This window comes from Hippocampus comes, unplaced genomic scaffold, assembly GCF_001891065.2.
Source record: "Hippocampus comes isolate QL1 unplaced genomic scaffold, H_comes_QL1_v1.1 scaffold526, whole genome shotgun sequence".
In the NCBI taxonomy this organism is placed as follows: Eukaryota; Metazoa; Chordata; class Actinopteri; order Syngnathiformes; family Syngnathidae; genus Hippocampus; species Hippocampus comes.
The window spans coordinates 235,472-259,590 of NW_017806233.1; the positions used below are offsets into that span (position 1 = coordinate 235,472).

At 44.2% G+C, this 24,119-nt stretch overlaps 2 protein-coding genes across 2 annotated transcripts in view; both read left to right on the forward strand.

Annotated features, from left to right (window-relative positions):
- The first annotated feature begins 805 nt into the window (after positions 1-805).
- On the forward strand, positions 806-7,330 carry trib2 (tribbles pseudokinase 2). Its single transcript, XM_019856477.1, has 3 exons — positions 806-2,497; positions 4,434-4,726; positions 6,316-7,330. The coding sequence occupies exons 1-3, from the start codon at positions 2,228-2,230 to the stop codon at positions 6,764-6,766; spliced, it is 1,014 nt and encodes a 337-aa protein (XP_019712036.1). The 5' UTR covers positions 806-2,227; the 3' UTR covers positions 6,767-7,330.
- Positions 7,331-11,862: 4,532 nt separating this feature from the next.
- klhl29 (kelch like family member 29) overlaps positions 11,863-24,119 on the forward strand; it is a 124,435-nt gene continuing 112,178 nt past the window's right edge. Inside the window, 2 exon segments of the mRNA XM_019856472.1 lie at positions 11,863-12,154; positions 19,531-19,604. The gene's annotated coding sequence lies outside the window, so the exon portion shown is untranslated.

Here is a 24,119-nt window from a genome sequence, read left to right on the forward strand (position 1 = left end):
TTTTTTTTTTTTTTTTTCTAAAACCATTTAGCTGTGTTTTAGCAAAAATATTGAAACTTCCCAGGAACGATGCTCTAGTTTTCAACCTAAATATATCAATCATATTCAGATTAATGTAGCATACAACAAATTGTACCTTTTGACTGTTGGGGCAACTGTTTGCCATTTAAAACCCACAATAAAAATATATATTTTTTAAAAATCCTTATTTACACGATTGGTATATTTTGAGTAAAATGAGTTTCAAACTCAACGCTTTTTTTCTGTCTATCAGATTATATTGTTTATCAATGCTTGTTAAATGGGAGCCATTTCAAGTCGTACCCTGGCACTCAATCAGAGACAAGAATGTTTCAAGTGCTGTACGACAGCGAGGATTACATCCAGTGTACTGTATAACTGAGTACGAAGGACACAGAGAGTGGCCGCTTGATATTTTTTTCTCCTCCCCACCTCCAAAACAAACAAGGTCAAGAAAAAGGCTTGTCTTGATATCATAAACCAAGTCCAACAATTGCTGGCGGCAAACAACATTGGTAATCAACTCAGTGAAATCTAATCTATTTGTGTGGGGGAGGGTTGATTTGACGTGGCGTGTGTTGTTGCAGATGACCTCACCGGCAGAGCTATTTTTATTCAATATGGAGACATTTTAGTCCCTGTATTTCTCTGTTACCTGCTTATCAGGGCTATCGAGCGTGTGGAAGCGATTGTCTATTAGGATTTATGAGTGGTTACCACATCTGCCTCACAAACGAAAGGAGGCTTATCTTAAGGGATAAGTTTGGACAAAAAAAAAAAGAGTCAGTCACAGAGCAAGAAGGGAGACGGTTTCATGTGTATGTTATGTTTAACAGTAAAATAATAATTCATTCCCATCAGATCTGTGCATCTTCCCACAAAAGACGATTCGATGTTGTTTTCAGTACGTGCGGTGTGAAACGATGAAAGGATGGGATCGATTTGAAAGTGGACTGCTTCGATTCGGTTGATGAATCCTGCCTCTGTCCCTCTTCCCTGAAAGAGGGAAGCACCATTCCCCAACCCCCCGGCACCCCTCTCATCGTTCCAAGAGGAAACACATTTGGAATGCTGCACATTACAGTAGCGTCTCCCCATTCCTCCTCCATCCTCTCCCCAATCTAATTTGCCAGCACGCGATGCATTCAAATTCCACGTGTCACGTGAGTGCTCCTCATTTGCATAATCCTGGAAAGAAGGAGGGCGGTGTGAGCCAATAGAAACCCGGAGTGGCAGTGACGTAAGGAAGGCGGGGCAGGAGGCTTCTCGCTTGCAGTACGTGACGTTCGAGTCAGTGTGCACTGTGCAGCTTCACTCTGCACTGAAGGAACCAGGCAGGATATCCCACTATCTCTCCTCCCCTCCGAGCCAGCCCAGGGAAGAGGCACCGCGGCGTCACGGGAGAGGATGCCCTGCTAAATCAAGGGATAGGCCCGGGAAAATCAGCCGGCCCCGTCCTTTCTTTCCTTCATTCCTCCCGCACGACAAGCGACACCCTCCTTCCACCTGGAAGCGAGAGAGAGAGAGAGAGGACGTCTGCTTCTCCTCACAAAACAACCCACCACCACGTCCACTTTGTCCCCCCACCCCCAACTCGTGTGCACGGGGGGTTCTCCGTGACGACCCCCGCGCGTGGATTCTATGGAACAAGGGCCGACCTGGTACTTGTTAACACGAAGGCTAACTAGTTAGCTACACCTGCTAACCACCGTTTTTCGATATCGACTGGGAACAAGTTTACTTTGTCTACTTATTATTTTTTTGTACTGCTTTCACGAGCATTCGTTCAGATCTATTGTTTCTATTTTACGAAACGATTTTATAAACGTTTTTTAATACACCGGTAAATAAGCTAACACGCGAGCAGATGCTTTCAAGCTCGCGTTCAGTGCATTAAAACTGACTTTTTTTTTTTTTTTTTTTTTTTACAGTTCAATGCATTTTTTGAACGCTTTAACGCAACATAATAAGGGCCGATAAGTGGTTTGGAAAACGTTCTCAGCGCATTTGGGACGTTTTCAGGTGAATGGGAAAACAAAGGCGAGTGGAGTCTGCTATGATTTTGCCTCTTGTCCTGCAAGTTGCTTTTTATTTCAATTAACCCTGTAAACCAAACGAGCGCTATCCCGACCGAGGAAGACCCCAAAGCGGACTGAAGCCGTCGTCGTCGCCGATCCCGGTGGAGCTATTACACCAACATTCCCCCATGAACATACAGAGGTCACGTCCTATTAACATTTCACGTCATGGCAGATCGCGGCACAAATCGCACGACTTCGAAGATCTATCTTGCCTGAGGAGCGCCGAGTCGCACCAGAGCTTCAGCCCCAACCTCGGCTCGCCCAGTCCCCCGGAAACCCCCGACGCCTCGCACTGTATCTCCCGCATCGGGGACTACCTCCTGCTGGAGCCCCTGGAGGGGGACCACGTCTTCAGGGCTGCTCACCTGCACAGCGGCGAGGAGCTTGTCTGCAAGGTGGGCCCACACACATCAAGTGCATACGCATTTGCCCAAGTGCACAAATATTCAAATTTCATATGCATTGATCCACAAGCGAGCGCTCTGCACTACTTGGCTCGCATTTCAAATACCCAGAGAGGAGCCTCATGGAAAAAGTGAATGGGACCGCATGACGTAACGTTCATTATGGTGCAGGAAGCACGCACGGACGCGCGCGAGCGCGCACCCGCCGCTTCAATCCAACACAAGATTTGCATGCAAAATGTGCCACTGAAAGGGAATTCCTCATTTCTGATGCAGTCGTTTAAATGTACTGCACAGTGTTATTGTAGTTATGCTTTGCACCGGTACATTCCGTCATACCGGCGAGCTGTTCCTTTGACGAGCAGCCACACTTCCGTCAGGCGGCCCCAGGGCAGTTGAGGTTTATGAAATTTACCGCCAGCAGAGTATGAATGTGCGAATGCATGAATAATGTATCCGTTGTGAGCGCTTTGAGTGTCCAGTGTCCAGAAAGGCGCCGTATAAATCTGATGCATTGTTGTTATTATTATTATTATTATTATTATTGGGCACTGGATACCAACATTCTCATAGCACCCGATAGGCTGCAACTTGACACCTCACTGGCGGTGTCATTAAAAAAAAGACACAAGTAATGCTGCGTTGTTAATAACGATGCGCGTCATAAAAGTTAGAACAAATAAACAATCAGAGTCAATTTTTTCAAATAATTTATGGTCTAGAGTGCCCTCAGATGGCCAGGAAGAACAAATAAACAATCAGGAGTCATTTTTTTTTCAAAAAATTTATGGTCTAGAGTGCCCTCAGATGGCCAGGAAGAGCACTGACTTTGTCAAGAAGGCACAAAGCTTATTTTCCCATTGCCAACCATGTGTTAATTTGTATATTTATTTCAAAGTATAAATTAGGGAAAGACCAATCATCAGTGCCAGTATTCTTCATTTTCTAAGAGTAAGCGCTGACTTTTTTTTTCAAATCCATCAAGCATAATGGAGCCATTTAAATTGGGTTATTTCGGCTTTGACAGGGAGACTATCAAAGAAAGTGTCATTTCTGCGTGCTTAATACTGTGTTTTCACTTTAAATCCACGAGGCATGAAATGGTTTATTATGTCATAATAAGCACACATGAATTGCCCACCTGTTGAACGTTTGCTCCCAAAATGCTGAGGCACCCTATCATTGACTGATCAATCCCGCCATTGATCCCTCCCGCCAGCTCAGCCGTCTCAAGGAGGTTTTAAGATAAGGCGCTGTGGGGAGTTCTTTTCTGCTGCGAGCGCGGGAAGCGAGTCAATCTGAGGAAGAGGAGTGTGGGGAGTGGGGTTGCCACGGCAACTCAAGGGGCACTGCAACCTGGGGATGCAGTGCATTGCTAATATGACACACTTTTATTCCTCATCAATATACCAAATCCCATTTCGTTGCTCAAAAATGCCAAACCCCCAAATTTCGATGAAATGTGCTCGTCGGATGCTGGTGGAAATTTAATTTGGTCGACCTTGGAATCATTTACACCCGCGTGGTCGTATCGTTCAACTGAAGCATTTCAATACAAACTATAACTCCCCCCAGTCATCTGTTTGATAATACTGAACAGAAAGAAATAAAAGACCATGTTCACTTTTATTTACTAGGTGTCCCTGAATGCAACTCCCGTAGCTATAATGTGGCTGGTGTTGTAAAGATGAATGATGGCTGCGCAGAACCGCAAGCCAACATTGATTACACAACCAAACGGGTGAGAAATAACACCCAAGGAAACCAATATTTTCATGTCACCACTCCTGGATTTGCCTGTTGCTGAATAGTAAACAATCCCCTGGAAACAGAAAATAAAATTTCACACATTATGTAACGCCATCTTTGCAGGTTGACTAAAATGGCTTCCTAACATCATTCATCACTTTGTTTCCCTCCGCCTCAGGTGTTGGACGTGGGCCGCTACCAGGACTCTCTGGCGGCCTACTTCGCCCTGGGCCACCACCAGCACATCAACCAGGTCCTGGAGGTCCTGCTGGGCGAGACCCGGGCCTACGCCTTCTTCGAGCGCAGCCATGGCGACATGCACTCGTTTGTGCGCACCTGCAAGAAGCTGCGCGAGGACGAGGCCGCCCGCCTCTTCTACCAGATCGCCTCGGCCGTGGCGCACTGCCACGACAGCGGCCTGGTGCTGCGAGACCTCAAACTGAGGAAGTTTGTTTTCAAGAACGAGGACAGGTGAGCGGTCTGGCCAAAACTCAACATATGGACCAATTCACGATTGTGTCTAAGGTACTGTATGTTTGTGTTGCATCGGTTCCTAATCGCTTACAAATTACAAGGCAAATGATTAAGGTTAGTCAGCAGACTGGGAGATAAATGCGTCTGTTGCTAGCACAATCATAATTAAGGTCATATAATAATTGGAATTACAGATCAAATAGTAAATCTGTGCATCCATTTCATCCTACCGTAGCCCAACTTGGCAACAAACTGTACGAATGGCGCCCTCGGGTGGTTAAGTGGTGAAGCGCAGTGTGCCACCGTTGCTTCGCCACACAATCAAGTTAAAAAGGATTCTCCGTGCTCGCCTTGAATCATTCAAAAATGTCCCGCTACAGCATCACGCGTGTGCATTTCTAAGGCGCCCACCTCCATTTGGGTGTTTAAGAAATAATCTTACAAGGCACAATGGCGACGATAAAAAATGCGACTCTTCCGCTTTCGAAATGGCGTATTACTTCACTGTGATCGGGCATAAGTGATGAGAAAATTGTACCTTCAACTTGACTTTTTTTGGGGAGCATTTTCTTTCCGCACAACATTTAAGAGGGACCGCATGCTCTTCATCTGGTTTAAAAGCTCTTGTTACTTAACAGCACTCCAGGGTATGCTCAGTCTCCTTCCAGTGCGCTTTACAGAGCAAACACGAGCTGTTCTGTCATTTTTATTTGTGTGTGTGTGTGTGTGTGTGTGTGTGTGTGGTTGGGGCGCAGACATTCAACTACTCTTATTTCAGCCCATTTTATACAAAATAAAATCCCCTCGTAGCACCGACACGTTTGTCTTTTTTTATCTAAACGAGCGCTCAGCATTAATCCTGAGGAATCACCCGCCTTGCTTCCTCTTGTCTTCAAAAGAACTTTCCGTCAAGCCTAATTACCCCGCTTGTGCTGCTTTAATTATCAGGCCCTTTCGCACGGAGGTCGGAGGTCACGTGAGCGGCGTAAATTTCTTTCCTTTTTTTGCCCTATTTTGACATATTTTACCGAGGTTTGATATGGTGGTCGTAACAAGTAGACACATTTCTGACACACTGCATCAGAAACCTAGTTGAGGATTATTCAGTTCGAATCAAAATAATCCGTTTTAATTCTAAGTAAATCAGTTTCCCATCACTGGTGAGCTATTTTTTAGAACAGACCGGTGAGCTACTCATGTTGTCCTTGAGGCTTACTAGTACCTGCTGGCACCATTTTTCTTTTTTTGGGGGGTGGGGGGGGGGGCATCCGTGTTGGCCTTGTCTCGATTGTCTTGCTCCCTCCCTCCCTCCTATGCTTGCTGAGAAGGAGAAAAAAAAGTTAATTGGAGGCAATTAACTTCGAGTGGCAGCTCAGTTCCTCAGCCCTCCAATGTATTTTGGTCGCCGCTCTTGAAATGTCTTTCCTTTTTTTTCCAATGGGGAGAATGTCAGGAGTGATTGAATGCCTGTTTGTGTGCGTGCTAAAGACCCCCTCCGATATTACAACAAAACGATGGGGAAAATGGCGGCGTTCCACCGATCATTGTCCTCACATGTTGTTGTTGTGCTCCGGTACGCCACGAAGGAGTTCCCTGAAACTGGAGAGCCTGGAGGACACGTACATGCTGGCGGGCAGCGACGACTCGCTGTCCGACAAACACGGCTGCCCGGCCTACGTCAGCCCCGAGATCCTCAACGCGGGCGGCAGCTACTCGGGTAAGGCGGCCGATGTGTGGAGCCTGGGCGTCATGCTCTACACCATCCTGGTGGGCCGCTACCCCTTCCACGACGTGGAGCCCGGCTCGCTCTTCAGCAAGATCCGCCGCGGCCACTTCAGCGTGCCCGACACGCTCACGCCAAAGGCCAAGTGCCTGATCCGCGCCATTTTGCGCCGTGAGCCCACCGAGCGCCTCACCTCCCGCGAGATCCTCCAGCACCCCTGGTTCGCCGCCGCCGCCGCTTCCCCGGGAGCGCGAGGGGAGCCGGAACAGATGGTACCGGAGGTGACCATGGAAGAGGAGCACTTATTCAGTTGAGCACACGCCCAAGCACAAACGGACTACAGCTGTCGTTTAGCCATGTTGTTGCTTTCCCCCCCCCCCCCCCAGCATTTTCACAGAAAGAAAAAAAAAACCTCCAAGCCTGGCATGATAAACATTGGAAGCTGACCCACAAATAATAATGTAGCATCATGTGCTGTTCAAGAAACATTTTTTTGTAATTATTCTTTTTGGTTTGATATGGTGCTCGTAACAAGTAGACACATTTCTGACACTACGGCAAGCATGAAGGGACAGATCCACGATTGGATTCTTCATCATTGCTGGGATTTCAACAAAACAAAAAAAGATTTTCATCGTTGCTCCTCTGCTTTCAGTCTCGGAATGTTTTTCCCGCATTCCGCTGTGGCGTCCACTTGATGCGTGTCCCACCATTTTAAATTTAGAACTTTAGGGGTTGGGAATTTTCAAATTGGACATCTTTTGTGGTGTATCATGTGAATTTGGGGGAATAACTGACAGGTGAATAGTGCGCTCGAAATCGTCCGTCAGTGTGACTGCGAGTGTGAATGATTGTTTGTATGTGTGCCTTGTCGATTGGCTGGCAACCTGTTCAGGGTGTCCCCCGCCTTCTGCCCGAAGACAGCTGGGGTAGGCTCCAGCACGCCCGTGACCCCCGTGAGGATAAGTGGATTAGAAAATGGATGAATAAGCATTTACCCCCCACATTTTTGTTTGTTTTACAGGGTTTCAGTCATCAAGGTCAAAATAATCCCTGAAGGTTGGTTCAAAAACTCTTTTTTGAATTGCTGTTTTTTATTTTTTTTCATCTTGTTTATGCGATGAGGTTTATGATTTTGTTTTGTAATCATCAGACGTCCATGCAAAATAATGTCAACAGATTTATTTCCAAGTACTAATACTGTTACTGCTTTGGGCTGAGCACAAAAACAGGGTCCCACCACCAACCAAACATAAATTGGCATACATGACCACACCCTGAACACGCGTTGGGGCTTCACCGTATTCCCCCAAATTCCCAAGAAATCTAACTTTGAAAATGTCTGGAATTTTGCAACCCGTGGAATAGTTTTCTGTGAGAAATAAATTTTGCCAACTATTTCGTGGCGGTGTGCACTTAACGTGTGGCTACCGTTTAAAATTTTGTATTTAAAGTTTTTGGGAAAACGAGAGCGCGGCGTTTATTTAAATTAAACAGCTATACATGAATATATGTGTACATACATATATATGTATGTGTATATATATATCTATATATATCTATATCAAGAAGTATAAATCTATATATTTAAAAGTACTACATTGCAGGGTTTTAGTTTTTCTTTTGACACAGGACGTTGTCTCACGCTCCACCTTATGGGCTACTATTCCCACCGCCACTCCCCCTCTTCGATCGATAACAATGTAAAGCACTTGTAGAACTCCGGGTCGCGCTGTGCATTATGGGTAAGGGGACTCTCTTTGGCTCCCAACTTTTCTTTTGTCGTTTGCTACTCCTTACACGGACTGTCCTCTGCTGGGACACGACATTTAAGATTAATGAAGTCAGGCACACACCGATGTGCTGTCATACAAAACCGTTTGTTTGGTCTTCAAAACCCACCTCAAAACTCACTTGTATTCTTTGGCATTTGACTCAGCATGACTTAGATTTGTTCTTGGTTTTGCTGTTCGGTGCTTTCTACCGTCTTTATTACCGATTTGCTTTACTGTTTGTTGTATATGTTAAATTGCTCCATGTAAAGCACTTTGTATGCAGCGATGGCTGTTTGAAAGTGCTCTATAAATACAGTTGAGTTGAGAGTTCAGTTGAGCCCCCCCCCCCCCTACCTGGACTCTCACACATGTGCAGCAGAGTTCTGCAAGTGGTTTATTCTCGATGTCCCTTGAATTTGCAAGGGCGGGGTCTGGTCCAGCCTGGAAGGCCACCTCCACAAAAATCCTCCTCCCTTCAAGTAAAAAAACTTTTTTTTTTCTTTTTCCCTTGTAGATGGAGCTTCCTTTTTGATTTAAATTGGTGCTGATTTGGTACTCATGAGAAAGGGGTACCAGGGAAGGCATTTTTTTTTGTGGTGCATGGTGGGATATCTGCCTCAGATGTTCAGATGATATCGTTTAAAACCATTTCTGGTGAGATTCTGGTGTTTTGTCCAAATTTATTATTCCGTCAATAAAATTGTGAACTGCGATTTGGTGTCATGCTGTAATTTTATCCAAGTGTGTATTTAATGTAAACACAAGATCAGGATGAACGGATGAAGCAGAATCACAACGAATTCATATTTGCATGTATTTTCATAAAACTGAAATACATGTCTATTTGTGCACATATACATATCGGTGATGTATATATGTATCTATTCATGCATTTATGTACAGTACGTGTATAAATGTGTTGAATCAAAATCGCTATATAAATCTTATCATTCTTACTTATTTTTTTTATTTGGTTACTTTTACTTTTATTATTCAAATCATAGTGACCCACATTGACAAAAACGGTTTTTTTTAATGTTGAATTCCCCCCCCCCCCATTTGATTTTGTCACGTGGTTGCACAAACTAAAATCATTTGGATCCAGACAGAACTTTAAAGTAGATTTATAGTCAACTCAAATCAAAATTACATCTTCTCATAATCATTATAATACTGTTGTTTACCCATTAGACAGCCACGATTACTTTAGCTCCACCGTGTGGCCAAAAGGCGTACTGATGTACAATTTTACCTTGGAAATTCACGGTCAAGTCACTAAAATCTAACAGAAGCATTTTTTTTACATCCTGTAACATATTTTAGAAAACAGTAACGCCCATTAACCAAATGAAACGAATTACTATCGCGAATTAGATATTTAACAACAAAGGCAACGTTAAAATTATTTCAAGAAACTGCTCTAAACTGATGCACTTTTCTTATCTCAGAGCTTTATTGGATACGTCAGGTTTTCTGCTGCTCCACAAGCTCCTTTTTATGCTGCTCGTTTGTCAAGGACTTAACGTGGCAATAAAGTGTTACGTTGGCGTCGTCCCTCTATCGGCTGCTCTTGTGTGGACATCAACTTTTATGATATGCAGTATATATATGTTTGTTTATATGACCGCAGGCGACATGTGACATTGTTTGATGGGTTTACCGCACGCCTAATTGCACAATGCAAACTCCCGAGGGCCTCATACAAGTCACGTCATGTTGATTTATGTAATCTGATGTAGTGGGCATTCTGGCCTACAAGCCACATTATGAAGGCTTGCAAACAAAATTGTATTTAAATTCATCCCAAAAAAGTCAAAAATGTTCCAAAAACTTTGACCCCTCCAAAAAAAAAAAAAAATTAACTCAAAATTGTCCCCCATAAATTGCAGCCAAAAAAATCACTACAAAAGGTGTCAAATAAATAAGGAATCAGGCCAAAATTCTGATGAAAAGAAAAAATATCACCCCCCCCCCAAAAAAAAAATCTACTCAATTTTAAATGATTTATTGTCTTTTGTCGGACACTTAACCGAATAACTAAAATATCGGTGCAAATGTTCCTCAAAAGGGAAGCTCTTTAAATCAGAGTCTGTGTGAAACAAAAGCCAAGCAACCGCTACTTTGATAGCCCCTGTGAATGTGATTACGAATTAAAACGGGCCAAGACCAAGTGCTCCGACACGGTCTTCAAAACATGGACTTGTCTCGACTGTGACTTCAGTCTTTCACTGGAAATCCGCGGCTGTATTTTTATGCATGAATAGACTTACTTTCCTCAGAGGAAAAACCAAGCATTATAGCAAGCAATTAACCTTCAAAAGAAAAAGAAAAAAAGAAAGAAAAGCTCAGTGGCGGCGGGGTCAGAGTGAATCAATGCTGTTTCATTTCCAGACAGAGATAATGGATCAACGCAGACATACTGTCTGACAGCATAAATGTTTTTTTTTTTGTGTGTGTGTGTAATTTCACTTCCATAAGACCCCCACTTAGTTGATCTGTCCTGCCTATAATACATAAGGAGTCATAAGCAGGAAGTACTTTAACAAAATGAGATTAATCAAAAATGAATCGAACTGAATGAAATCGTTCTATTGTATCGCACTCCATGTATCAAGATATGTTTGGAATCATCTCCTAATTGTGACCAAACTTTTTTTCCAACCTGGTCACCTCCCCAAAATAATGACCCGGAATTTCCTGACAAGGCTGTTCATACTGCACACTCCTCAGCGATACGAGAGCCCTTTTTGCTTATGCTAATTGCTAATGAGAATAATGGGGTCCTGTGCCAGTCAATTAAACACACGACTCCGGAGAAATGAGGAATAAAAATGGAACGCTGATAAGAAGGCCGACTATCAGCTAGAATGTAACATTTTCCTGCAGGATAGGACGTGTGGAGCATTTTACTGGAGTTGCCTTTTTTGGAGTGTCTCTGCCTTCATTTACATGCAGTCAAGTGTGATATTTATAGTCTATGGTAGATAGGACCAAGCCTTTTAAAACATTCTCTGTCCCGTCTGGATGTCACCGCCACCTGAATTCTAAACTCCAGAACCTGAGACGGAATGAAATAGTGACCGCCACTGGAAAAGAGGTTGTACCCCAATCAATTGCCTGGAACAGCAGTACTCGAATAAACACCACACCTCAAATAGAGTACTTTATTTTTCCACATAGGAAATAAGAGATGGCGCATATGACTGTGTTTACTGTGGCTATGTGTCATGAATTTTTAGTGGGCGGGGGGGGGGGGGAGACCACAACATGCACAAAATTGTGTCAGAAAATTGTACTGTTATCAAAACAATCGTACCAAAAAGTTTACAGCTAAGGCTTGTCCTCTAATGAGCATCGCAGGTATCTTCAAACATGGTGTGTTCCCCCAAATGTAGTCATTGCCATGAAAAATCACTTTGTCAGAGTTCCGACATTTACTCAATGAAATCGTTTGGTGAGGGTGGGGGGGCGGGGGGGTTACAGTACAGTCATTGGATCTAAAACGAAATCTCGTTGACCAGAATCACTCCTGCGCTTCCACCGAGTATGCGGCAGGAGGCGCTGTCTTACCGATGTGTGGACGGACCACGCATGCACGAAAAGGGGAGGGGCTTGATCCAGAGTGTAGTGAACGCACAGTCTCACTTGTCTTCCTCCAGTCTTCATCAGTGCACCTGCGTCACGGTGTGTTTCGTCTACGGTGACCCGCAACGCGGACGAACGCGCTCACCTTTTAGCGACCCTGCTCCGAACCGACTTGGACAACAATGCACCAGCGCCCCGTCCTCTTTGCCGGATAAGGACCGCGTTGGAAGGGAGCACGGACGGACGGACGCACGGAGGGAGGAAGCAAAGCTGCAGCTGGTGGTGATTAGTCGGCCGGGGCGAGGAACCGAGCACCACTGGAGCAACGAGCGGCCCCGGAAGGTAAGCCACGCCGCGTCCGCCTTTCGGTGCTCTTGTGTCGGGCACCAGCTCCGACGTGAGTCGGCCACTTCTCATGGCATCAATGAATGGTTTTAAACCTTGTGCGCAGGCGCACACAACTTGTACATTATTATTATGATTATTGTTATTATTTTTGTTGTTGTTCATGATGTGCATGTAGCTGGACAAAGCACTCATTAATGGAACTTGTGTAAATTGGAATGACAGGATATTTAATTGCATTTTGAATGAATCTACATGAAGTCATGATTAGCCATAATAGGGATTTATTGTTATTTCCCAAGCACACAGTGTTCAGGTTGCATTGATTTAGCTATGCTGATGCCAGCATGGATCAGACACCTCATTGTACCTCCAATGATACTCATTTTTGTGCTGTTAAATGAATGCGTTTAGTGGCCCGCTTTGCATCATATTAACGCCATAGCTGCATGAGAGGGTCACAATATAAGGAGCGTGACCTCTAACCTCTATCATAAACATATTGTTGGATAATACACATTTTGTTTGTGGAGCAACTTCCTGACTGCATCTATATTTAGTCGCCGCTCGACTCGGCCAAGTCGGAGCTCGGCGTCATGTTGGTTCCAATGATGGTAATATCATAATCTGGTCGCCATATTTAGCATGATTTATAAACCCCTGCCACCCTCTTACTTCTTGCAGACGCTTTTACGAGTGGAGTGACGAACGTGCACTATGTCACTGTACTGAGGTATGTTTTTCAGCTACCTGTACTGAATTTATTTACTTTTCTCAATATTTTTTAATGTAACTCCCTGGATTTATTTGAAAACTCGGTACTCCTTACTTTCTCACACTTAGGCCTATCCCTTTTTTTTTCCAACCTTTGCAGATGATGTGAAAAAGAAAAAAAAAGAGCCTTTAATACTTAATTTTCTCGTGATCATTGGCTCATCTAGCATTTTTTTTCTCATTCACAATATGCCAATGTAGCTTTGGGGATGCATTGTTTTGATAGCATTAAAGCCTTACATAACGACATGTAATGTGACCCCCCCCCCACATAATTTTGTTTATAGATCACCCCCCCCCTTGTGTTAAATTATACATTTCCTATTCCCCACATTTATTTTTAATTTTGGATTTAAGTAGCTGTACTTTACTTTAACTTAAAGAGTGTGAGTACTTTAGCCACATCAGCTGCATATCCCATACAGTCCAGTACAGTACATTGCTTCCCTTTTCGCCACTGAGGGTAATCCGTCCTTGTCTGATGTGAATTACGCCGGCCCAGGAACTGGCCTTGGCTGGAGGAATTCATTTCGAGGCCCATCCGAAGACATTCATCCTATTAGCTGATGGCTCCCATTGTCGCTTTGCTCAGCAAATTATAATACGGTCGCCCCGGGGCCATTTGTGTTGTCGTTATTACCTCCACCAAGCACAAAACTACGACCAGGATGGATTTATGCGAAAGAGGTATTTGTTTGCTATTTTGCCAATTTGGAACTGCTCCAGAACGAGAATGGCACAACCTTGTCTGTTTCATTCTCTTGGTTTATAAACAAGGAAGTCAATATTTAGTAAATATAGAAAAACAGCACCTTTACAATGGTGATGGTTCGTTTGACTTGTTTATGTGAATTGTATTCACTGTTTTATTGACTGAAGTTCAAATAGAACTACCCTAGAATGCTAATGACGCAGTTTCGTCCAATCGAGGACCATCCCTTTCTTTAATTGTTTTACGAGCCAGGAAATTAAAATACAATTAAATATGCACAAACAATGGCAGTCTTGCTTCTTTTCATGATCTCTACTTCATATTTTTATGGTTTAAGTTACAAAAGAACTGCCCCACACTGCGAATGTTCCAACCCCGACCATTTACTCCAAATGTTTTACGAACCAGGAAGTAAATATGAACAAACACTGTCTCGGATCTACTTTTGCTTGTTTTTGTCGATTTATTTTTCTTAATTGACCAACAATGGAAGCTTCTTCCTGCTCTCGAATATAAATAGTAGCATCTTCTTGGCATTCTTAATAAACGAAGAAATAGCCTGCTAGCTAACATATGGACAAACAAACCCTATTATTTTAGATTTGCTTGTTTGAAAAATAAAATGATTTCATTGTTGCGCTCTGCTGCTTAATGAAACCAAACCATGCGTGTGATTTGTTCACCGGGGTTCCTCTTGAGTCGTGAAGGGCGTCCTATCTTACTGCACTTCAACCGCTGCGAAATGTTAAATGCGATACTTCAATGTTGCTCCTTTTGTGATTGGATGTATTGCTTTAATGATTCAAACCATTGATTTTGCACAAGCAAGAGGCTAAAAAAAAACAATTCAACAAAGTAAAAGAAAGATGAAGTGCCTCGTTAGCATTAGCAACCCCCCACCCCCTCCTTTTACAAATAATGCTGTGATGCTTTTACAGGAAAGAGTGGCGAGAGCTTGAGTGAAATGTCAGCGGGGTGGAGGGGGGGGCCGTGCACCTTTTTAGCCAGCAACTTAGCGCCTGCCTGCACTTAGCCTAATTGCTCCATGCAGTGATCGCTTTAACGACGAGCATTGATCACAACGCGTTGTCCGATCTCGGCCTGTGTTGATTAACGTGTCAGATGGAAGTGGCTCGGGTTGGCTGTGACGTGAGCCGCCTACTGATAACTTGATGAAAGCATTCTCGAAGCGGTTAGGTTGGAGTGGTTAGGTTGATGAATATGGACCGGGGCCGAACAATTAATCAAATTCAAATCGACATTGCAGTGTAGTAGACTGCAATATTCAAATCGCAAAGGCTGCAGTTTGGGGAAATGGTGTGGGGGGGACTCTGCTTCACTTTGTTCAGTCGGTAGGTTTTATTTTTTAAATATTTTTGTAAATGTTATTGATTTATTTGTATGGCGTGTCTAAAGAGTAAATTTCCTAGACGACGTTTCACTCTAAACAGACTAGATTTGATCTCAGTCTAAGCAGAGTAAAATTTGAGGGTAAAACATTCCGAGTAAATTTTACACTGAAAAAAAAAAATTGGAGTGATATTTATTAGTGATTAAAAAGTTTTTTTTCACTCTGACATTTTAAGTAAATATTATGAGGAGGGTTTTTGAGTACATTTGACTTGCATGGTATTAGTTTATTGAAAAAAATAAAATTAAGAATTAAAAAATAATAATTAGCCACACAAAATTTGGTAGGCATGGCATGCCTATCACGAGTGGACCCACAAAAAAAAGTCCCACGTCGTCCTGCTTGAAAATGCACGGGAAGTCTTATTTGGGTGAACAGTTAATTTAGTTTGAATTATTTCATTCCCGTTCAAAACGGTGAACCAATAAGCTACGGTAAAGTGTTCTTGGAATACACTTAAATCAATTTATTATGAACATTTCTCTCCTTTAAATGCTGCGTTTTGCAGAATTTCTCCTCCAGTGCCTGTTTAAAGCCATTATCATCTCCTCAATGCCTTCTCAAGCTTCACACGGTTTGTTTCGGAACGCTCGGGGGCGAGCGCCCGCTTTGAGGCCCAAGCTTGTCAGGCGCCATCAGAGCGGGTGGATGGTGAGGGGACGGGTCTTGAGAGTCTCGGCGGGGGGGCCACTTAAGCCTGTTAGCCTCATACGATGACACAACGGGAGAGCCACACACGCGGTCAGGCGGGTTGGGAAAACACGACGATCTGCCGGGGCCTTTCGCCGCCAATGTCGGGACGGAACCTCGCGCGCGATGTTCGTCGCTCTGTTATTTCAACTTTGCGCCGCTTGTCATGCACTATTTAAGCTTCTACTCCAGGGTTTAAAAAAATGCAGCGTGGCTGCTGAATGACACGGATGTGTCATTGTAATAATTCATTGCAAATTTGAATAATTGAGGAAAATCCTTCAATAGAGGTCCACTGTAATGGCATGTCGGCACTCGGCTCCGTGATCTGTCCCTGTGGGTCAGCACGATGGGCAAGTGGTTAGTGGTGAGCGATTATTTTCATCCATTCATCTTCTAATTCGCTGATCATCGCGAGGGTCGCGGGTGTGCTGGAGCCTATCCCGGCTGTTTTTCGGGCAGTAGGCGGGGGACACCCTGAACCGGTTGCCAGCCAATCGCAGGGCGCACATAGACGAACAATCATTCGCGCTCACTCTCACACCAAGGGACAATTTAAATTGTTCTGTCAACCTGCCATGCATGTTTTTGGAATGTGGGAGAAAACCGGAGTACCCGGAGAAAACCCACACAGGAGAACACGCAAGCTCCACACAGGAAGGCCTGAGCCGGAATCAAACTCTGCACTGTGAGGTCGACATGCTAACTCGTTGACCACTGTGCCGCCACAATTATATACATTTCAAGAAAGTGAAAGGGCGGTCGGCCATTTTAGATTTGAAGCAGTCGACAGGAATCCTAAAGAGATGCTTTAGGATATATTTTGATTTTTCTGTTCTTTTTTTGTGCCAATACCAGCATCTTGATTTATTTATTTTTTCCCTTTGACTTTCCGTCGCTCTTTTCCTGTTCAACAAACTACTAAGACGTCAAGTGCCACGTCAGCTTCTCGCGCTAGCCGCCGACTGCTTGGCCGCCATATGCTTGTCACTCGTGATGAAAAGCTAGCGTCTGAGGTAGCGCCGTATCGCTTGTTCTAATGAAGGCGATGGTTCAGGAAGAGCGTGTTTGGATTTGTCATTAGCAGCCAGACGCTACTTGAAGTAATCGCTAAGGACAATTAATGACCCCCCCTCACCCCCAATGCCTTTGTGCTGCAGGTATTTACGCAGGCAAAAGTCCACCGCCAGCCTTAATTTATCAATTGCCGAGCGTGCGCCGTCTCGGCTGGTCCTCGGCCAATATTTCATGACGAAGGCAAACGCGCTGTAAATAAGATGCGATTAGAAATGCGCACGCACACCTTGGCGCAAATATGATTTATGTATCCGCTTGAGTCAAGAAATGCAAATGAGACGAGACGTGTTGCCCAGAGAAGCTTTTGCGCATTTATTCCTTCGCCGCAGACAAATGATTTAAGGCCCGCCGGAAAAGATAACCTAAAATGAAAACCTCGCTCGTAACTTGTTTATTACGGGTGATTTAATCTTATTTTTACCTTATGGGATTAATAACATTTATCTATCCATACGGATATCGAATCTGAGCCGCTTTTTATGTTCGTTTAGACAGCCACAACTAACACCAGGGGGAGCTAGAAAACAGAATGCAATTATAAAAAAAGTTTATACTTCATCCTTTTTTTTTTTTTTTACTTAAGCAAGAACATGTGTCAAGAATTCATAAATAAAACCTGAAATACAAATGTAGAACTGACATACCAAAATGGTGGGTGCGTAATTTCGGCTATCCGCGCCTGACAGGAGGAGAAACATTTCAAAGGGGCACGGCCGCTTTGGCGGTGGACCCGAGTGGCCTTAATTGCCCTCCGCTAATTAAAAGCCGCATTTTTTTTTTCACAGCATTTTTCACGGTCAAGTGGCGGCTCAGGTCAATGTAACGTTATGAGGATGATTTCTGCCGCCCCCCGACCCCCACCCCGCAAGGCAGTCCAAGCCGCTAAAGTTAGTTAAGTGATTTTGTTACTTGAGGTTTTGTTTATCGTGCATAGAGGAAGCAAAATCTACATCAATCGGGAGAAGTCAATGAGGTTGTAAATGATGCCCGCACTTAATGGAAGCATCTCTCATTTCATGGTGGCTACACCTCTTTTTTTTTTTTTCTTTTCTCTTCCCGTTCCCTCAGGCTTCTTCATTCTGTTGCCTGATAAGATTTTTGTCTCTTTATTGATTGGTTTATTTCACATATTGAACTCTTTGATGACCAGTGATGCTTCTTGCCCCCCGGAACCTGCAGTGGTGATTCTGTGAAGAGCAAATCTTAATTATGCGGCTTGAAAGTTGATTTTCCGCAGGCATTTAAAAAAAAAACAAAAAAAAACCCACCTAAAATGACCACTTGCTGGGAAATCATAAAAATTGATTTTGAAAGTTCTAGAGCATGAATTAAAAAAAAAAATCAGCATTTCTCAGGTCTACTTTGCAACATTTTCCCTTTTTTTTCCTTTCATCTTTTTGAAATAAAGCCGTATTCTCGCAGCCTACAACGATTCCCTCGGGTTAGATTTTGCCAGGAGGCACTTTTGTACTTTTTTTTTTTTCTTTTTCTCCCCTGCACAATCATCACGACCGGCCCGAGAGAAATACGACTTCATCCCGAAAGCTACCATCCTTCCTCCATACTCTTATTATTAAGTCTTCCTTTTTTAACACTTGCAGAAGTTTTGCCGGAAAACTGTCACTGCTGATATTCAGCCGGCTGCAGATCCTGGCGTTCCGACACTATAACAATTATTCCACCCTCGTTTTTTTTTTTTTTTTTTTTCCACGCTGTCAAAATGGAGCTGCTGAATACTTCTTATTGGCATGGTAGCCTATTTTTCCCCCAGAAAAACCCCAAGAGAGAACACTTGAGTCTGTGTTTTATTCGCGCGTGGGTGTAGAAATATAAGTGTTGGGGTGGGGGGTGGGGGGGTGGATTCTCCTTTTTGAGCGAGGAGTAAGATGTGCGCGCGCTGAGTGATGCTTTATTCAAGATCTTCTCAGGGTTGAATGTGGAATTTGCTCGTGATCCCGCAAAGCCTCAAGACGAGCAGAGGGAGCTCCCGCTTGCACTCTGGCGCAGCCCAAGTGTCACATTTACACCACCGTGTCTTGTTTTTACACCAAAATGTCGTTTTGGCGCCCCAATGACACGTTTCCGCGCCGTGACGTTGTAGTTTTGCCATCGTCATGCCATGTTTTGACATGGTGATGTGATACTGTGCTGTCGTGTTTTTTTTTACACCACAACGTCGAGTCTCAGATTCCAGGAGGAGCAGTGTGTTTTTTTTGTCGGAACAGTGGGCCAGGTCTACAGCCTTGTCAGGGTCCTCAAGGAGTTCTGTGGGGTGTGCTTGAGGAGTACTGCAACCCCCAGAGTAACCTCTGCAGTCGTACCTCTGCTCTTTCCATCCAGCTTAATATCTTTTACTCATTTTTACTTTGGTGTCCAGTCCCTGAGTGCTTTTCCGACTTCCGCAGCCGCACGCCTCCGGTTTGACCTTTTCCCGCCACCCAATTAGCCAACGCGGCACGCTAATGTTCTGGACATTTGCGCTCGCTTTATTGCTAGCTTCCGCCCGCCCTGGCGCCGTCATTGATCTGGTCTCCAGATTGCCGCGATTCTGCTTATTACGTCTCCAGAAAAAGCTTCTCCTTCATTGCGACAAAAAGAGGTTCCTCGTTTTCATCACGTAGAGGCCAACTCACAGCAGGATCGAGGGAGCAGCATTTGGTTTTGCCGTTGTTAACGTCGTCAAGTCACAGAGCTTTCTCGTTTCCGCAGGTGTGCGACGGGAATACGCCCCCGAATGTAATTTGTCTGTGATGAGCATCGCCGTCATCCAGCAGAGACTGAAGGTAAGACGCGCGAAAATGACGAATGCTAACTATGCTAAAGCTACATCCAGTGGCGATGATGTGTCGCCGTCCTCAAATGAAGGCGTTAGTTTTCTTGCATTTAGAATTTTTTTCTTGAATGTTCCTAAAGCACTCACAAACGTTAACATCTTCATACGTTGAAGGTTTTATGATTTATGATTGCGTGTGTGCCGTTCGAGTTGATGCTCTCGCTATTAGAAATTGCACCGTGCTTGGTTGTCTTCTCCGATGAATTGAAATAAAACCAAGTCCGTCCAAACCTCAAAAGGTTAGAAATGACTCGGCGGCGGCGGCAGCGTTGACAGACACAATCCGTTTCTTTTACAACAAGTAACGGTCATGATCGGCGCGGCGCGATCTGTTTACTCGGAGACTCGCGATGACGACGCGCAGCTGTCAGGCCTCATCATTCTCTGCGCTTACCCTCCTATAATGACGGATGACAATCCTCCTCCGTGCGGAAACGCGACTTTGCCCGGTTTGCGCGCGGAGACCGCCGCGTAAAGGCATGCTGCGGACCCGCTGCGGATGAAAGATTGCGGGGCACCATGGGAAGCGTGGCCTTCGTCCTTCCTGCTGAGTGGTGCAGTAAATTACAATTGGGGTTTGGGAGGCGGCTCGGTGGCACTGCGCAGCAAACTTTCGTTCTCAAGGGGCACGTGTATTTCTCCACGCCCGCACTGTGCACTTAATAAATGCCCCACACTCGGGCTTGGCGATACGACTGAGAAGTATATCTCGATATCAGTATTTCATATTGGTCGATATTCATATATATTGAATTTTTATTTTACGTTTTGTAACGATTGAAAAATAAGGAAACGTAGAAAAAAAGGCCACATTTATGTCATTTTATTGCAACGTAATACTTCACCTTTAATAAGAAGTCAATGCAACAATGAACTCGACTCATTACCGGTCATTTTTTTTTTTTTTTGCACATGGGTACGCCACACGAATCAAACATTTTATCAAAGACATTTGGTATCGATCACATATCTATCGCGAGATATATTGATTTTGAATTATTGCACAACCCTACCCCGATCTACATTGTGATTGAATAATATAAAAAGAGAGCTGAATTAAATGTTATTAATGTCAAATGATGCATCAATAATACCTAAATGCAACATTCATGTATTGTTGATGTGTAATAACTTTTTAGCTGCAATATGTGCTAATTAAATGACCCATACTACGCTGTTCTTGTATAACATGGGAGGCAGGCTGAATTTATGGTTATTAACGCATAATAATACATTAGTAATGCCTTGATGCATTATTAATGTGCAATGTGTAACTGCACTGCATTATACAGAAAGCTGCTTTTCAGTTTTTGTTGTTGTTGTTGTTTTTAGCTACTCTACACAGGGAGACTGAAATATTAGAAATCGCTGTTTATTAGGTCGCATTGGCCAACGTGGGGGTACGTCATATATTGCCTGACGAGTGAGCAAAAAAATTAAATAAATTACCCTCCCTGACCTGCTGACACAGCACAATGGATGATATGGCCGACGCAGGGGTTTTGGGGTGGTGGCAATGAGGTGACCCTTGAACTTGCTGTAAGATGTGCTATCATGATGAGGTGCTTGGAAGGTCAGGTTTTCCTCCCAAGGACCCCCCCCCCCAATCAATTATCTCCCCCCCCCCACTGGTGAAATTACGACGTAAGAAGCGATGGTGGTGGGTGTAGGGGGAGTTGCGTCCTTAAGCGTGGGATCGTAAGAGGCGGACACACGCTGGCGCACAGCGGGGGGGGCTCCCAACAACATATTCAAGCTAATAATGCGTGCAAATGGCCCCTTTTTTTTTTTTTTGCAGTGTGCGAGGCATCACGGATGATTTACGATGCTGCTTTAAGGCACAGGTGTCAAAGTCAAGGCCCGGGGGCCAGATCTGGCCCGCCACATCATTTTATGTGGCCCGCGAAAGCAAATCAAGCATGTCAACATCCATGATGCTTGCTCAAGTCTGAGCCAAAATTTCAAATTGTCTCATCTAACCCATGATCACTATTTGAACAAGCCATTATTCTTGACTTCTGACTTCAAAACAAGTTATCCATCAATCTGGTGGTGGCGGTGGTGAAACAATTGGTTTGACAACAGTCATCACGGGACGCCCCTGCTTTCAGGTATCCATCCTGTAGTTTGTGGTTAGCCGTCTCACAAGAGCAGCAGCATGCCATGCATCTGGCAGAGATTACGAAGCGCGTCCTCCTTAGTATGTCTGAGCCAAGTGAATTTATTCAGCTACTGCGGACGACAACCGCTGGCTCGGTGTTTTGAGGAAAATGTGAAAAAAAAATTAGGGAAAAAGCGACGTTACGCTTTGCCTCCTTGTCCCGTAGTGAACCCATGGGCTCCGCACTCTTTGATGAGGCTTGCGACTTTCCGACCAGATAAAAACCCACTTCTTATCAGTTACATCAATGTTTACTTTTTTGACAGCCTGTAATTACTTGGCTGCGCCGTTTCACTGGCATAACTTGCCACTCCTCATCCACCACGTCCCCTTGCAAAATATCGACTTGTCACTAAAAAGCAAGTTAAAAAAAAAGTAAGATCCTTTTTTTTTTTTTTTCTGTCTTGCTTTCAAACACGTATGTATGCAATCTAGCCTTGAGGCTAATGCTAGGGAAAGCCAGTGATGTTTTAGCGAAAGCAAACCAGGAGGTTAACCGGTGCAGGTCACGAAATGAAAGAGCACACAATTAGGCAGTGACGACTTTTTGAACCGATTCGAGTGGTACAGAAAACACACTAACGAGGTAAAATGAACACCAATCGCACTGCTAGCCTTCCCGCTTCAAGCCAAGCCTTAACCTCCCCGACGACATGGCAGACAAACAAACACCAATCGTGAGATTCAAAACGATCGTAGCGACGGCGTCGGTATTTAGCATTGAGCTTCAATCGGTGTAGTTATTTAATCTCTCCAATGTACTCTTGCGTCGAATGGCGCGCTTTCGCTTTTAATTGTAATTGGCTAAATGCTAAGTAGCTTATTGCCGAAAGTAAGCAAACATTTTTATGTTTGGAGTGTAGTGTGAAAACAATGGAAAACAACGCTTTGTCCGAGACTTCCCCCCCACAAAAGGCCGGTTTTAGTGTGTGTGTGGGGCTTTGAGCCAAATTCAAGCAGCACGGCTTAAATCAACAAGGCGACGTAACGCTTTTCGCATTCAAAACGGCTTTATTAGAAGAAAAGAGCCAGCTGGTCTTTGAACATCAGCGAGTCTTTCGAAAACCTTTTTTTTTTTCCCTTCTTTGTTGCAGTTTGTTTGAAACGCCCTACGTCGCGTTTTTTGTTTTTGTTTTTCCCGTGTCCAAGGTTCTCCTCAAAGTGAAAGAAATACTCTGATCCGAAGTTGTTGTTGTTGTAGTTGGTGTCGTTGAGAACGCCGAGTCCTCCCAAAATCATTTTCTCATCTCGTGTGTCTGGCACGTCAGCAGCAGTGTTATTTAAGGCTTTCGACTTGCTATCGATTTTCATACTGGGTGTCTTCATCCTCCCCCGCACCCCCCCAAAGGTTGTTGAGGGTCTTTCGGAGGTATTTATTTCCAGGCCCTTGGTTTTGAGCTGTCGCAGGTGATGTCATCGTGGTGGGTAATCATTTGTGTGACCTTGTTCTCTCCTTCTCCCGTTTTTAAAAGGAGAATCAGCGTTTGTGGTTCGATGTATCATGTCAAGACATTTTGTCAAGTGGCTCTGCTGTCATGATTGATAACGGTGACCTAATAAAGCCGGCCAATGACGGTGCACACACATTGCCAAGAAAGCGTCACGAGTTGCTTCCCGTCGTTCCCCAAAAATGTAACGACAATTGACATTTTTTTGAACTTCATTTATAATTCCCACGTTCCTGAAGAATTATCTACTAACATGAAATGATGAATGTTTCAAAATAGAACTTGCTGATGTGACGAGTAGAGAGCCCCAAAAGTGCGAAAAGCGGACATCAGCTGATCGTGGATAGGTTGAAATTTATATTCGCCAGCGCCGCCTTCCTGACACACGTTTGCAATCTTTCCTCGTGTTGGACGTTAATGGCTGCCTACACACACACACACACACACACACACACACACACACACACACACACACACACACACGCACGCGCACGCACACACACACACACACACACACACACACACACACACACACACACACACACACAGACAAACTACTTTTTGACTATAGGCAAGTTGAACAACAAGCATTTCAGAAAGAGTCCATGTAAATGGATTCGAACCAAAAAGTTCAACACAGGTGAAGTGTGCTTGGGCACTTATTCTTTGAAGCATCCCAGGAGTGACGCAAGCAGTTTGCAACAAATACGATTTGTTCCGAGCGGAAGGTTTCCCACCACTGCTGGACCCAAAGGCGTCTTCCGCAGCAACTCGTCGAAATTGCCCCAAGTCAAAATCTTAACGACGTGCACACGAACACAAATAATGAGGTTGGGAAGGGCGGGGGGGGGGGGAC

What these genes read in the sequence shown, in the direction of transcription:
- trib2 (XM_019856477.1), top strand. Translation starts at nt 2,228, where the DNA reads ATGAACATACAGAGGTCACGTCCTATTAACATTTCACGTCATGGCAGA. An exon ending in GCGAGGAGCTTGTCTGCAAG is followed by an intron (nt 2,498 to 4,433) that starts GTGGGCCCACAC and finishes CCTCCGCCTCAG; the next exon opens with GTGTTGGACGTGGGCCGCTA. An exon ending in GTTTTCAAGAACGAGGACAG is followed by an intron (nt 4,727 to 6,315) that starts GTGAGCGGTCTG and finishes TACGCCACGAAG; the next exon opens with GAGTTCCCTGAAACTGGAGA.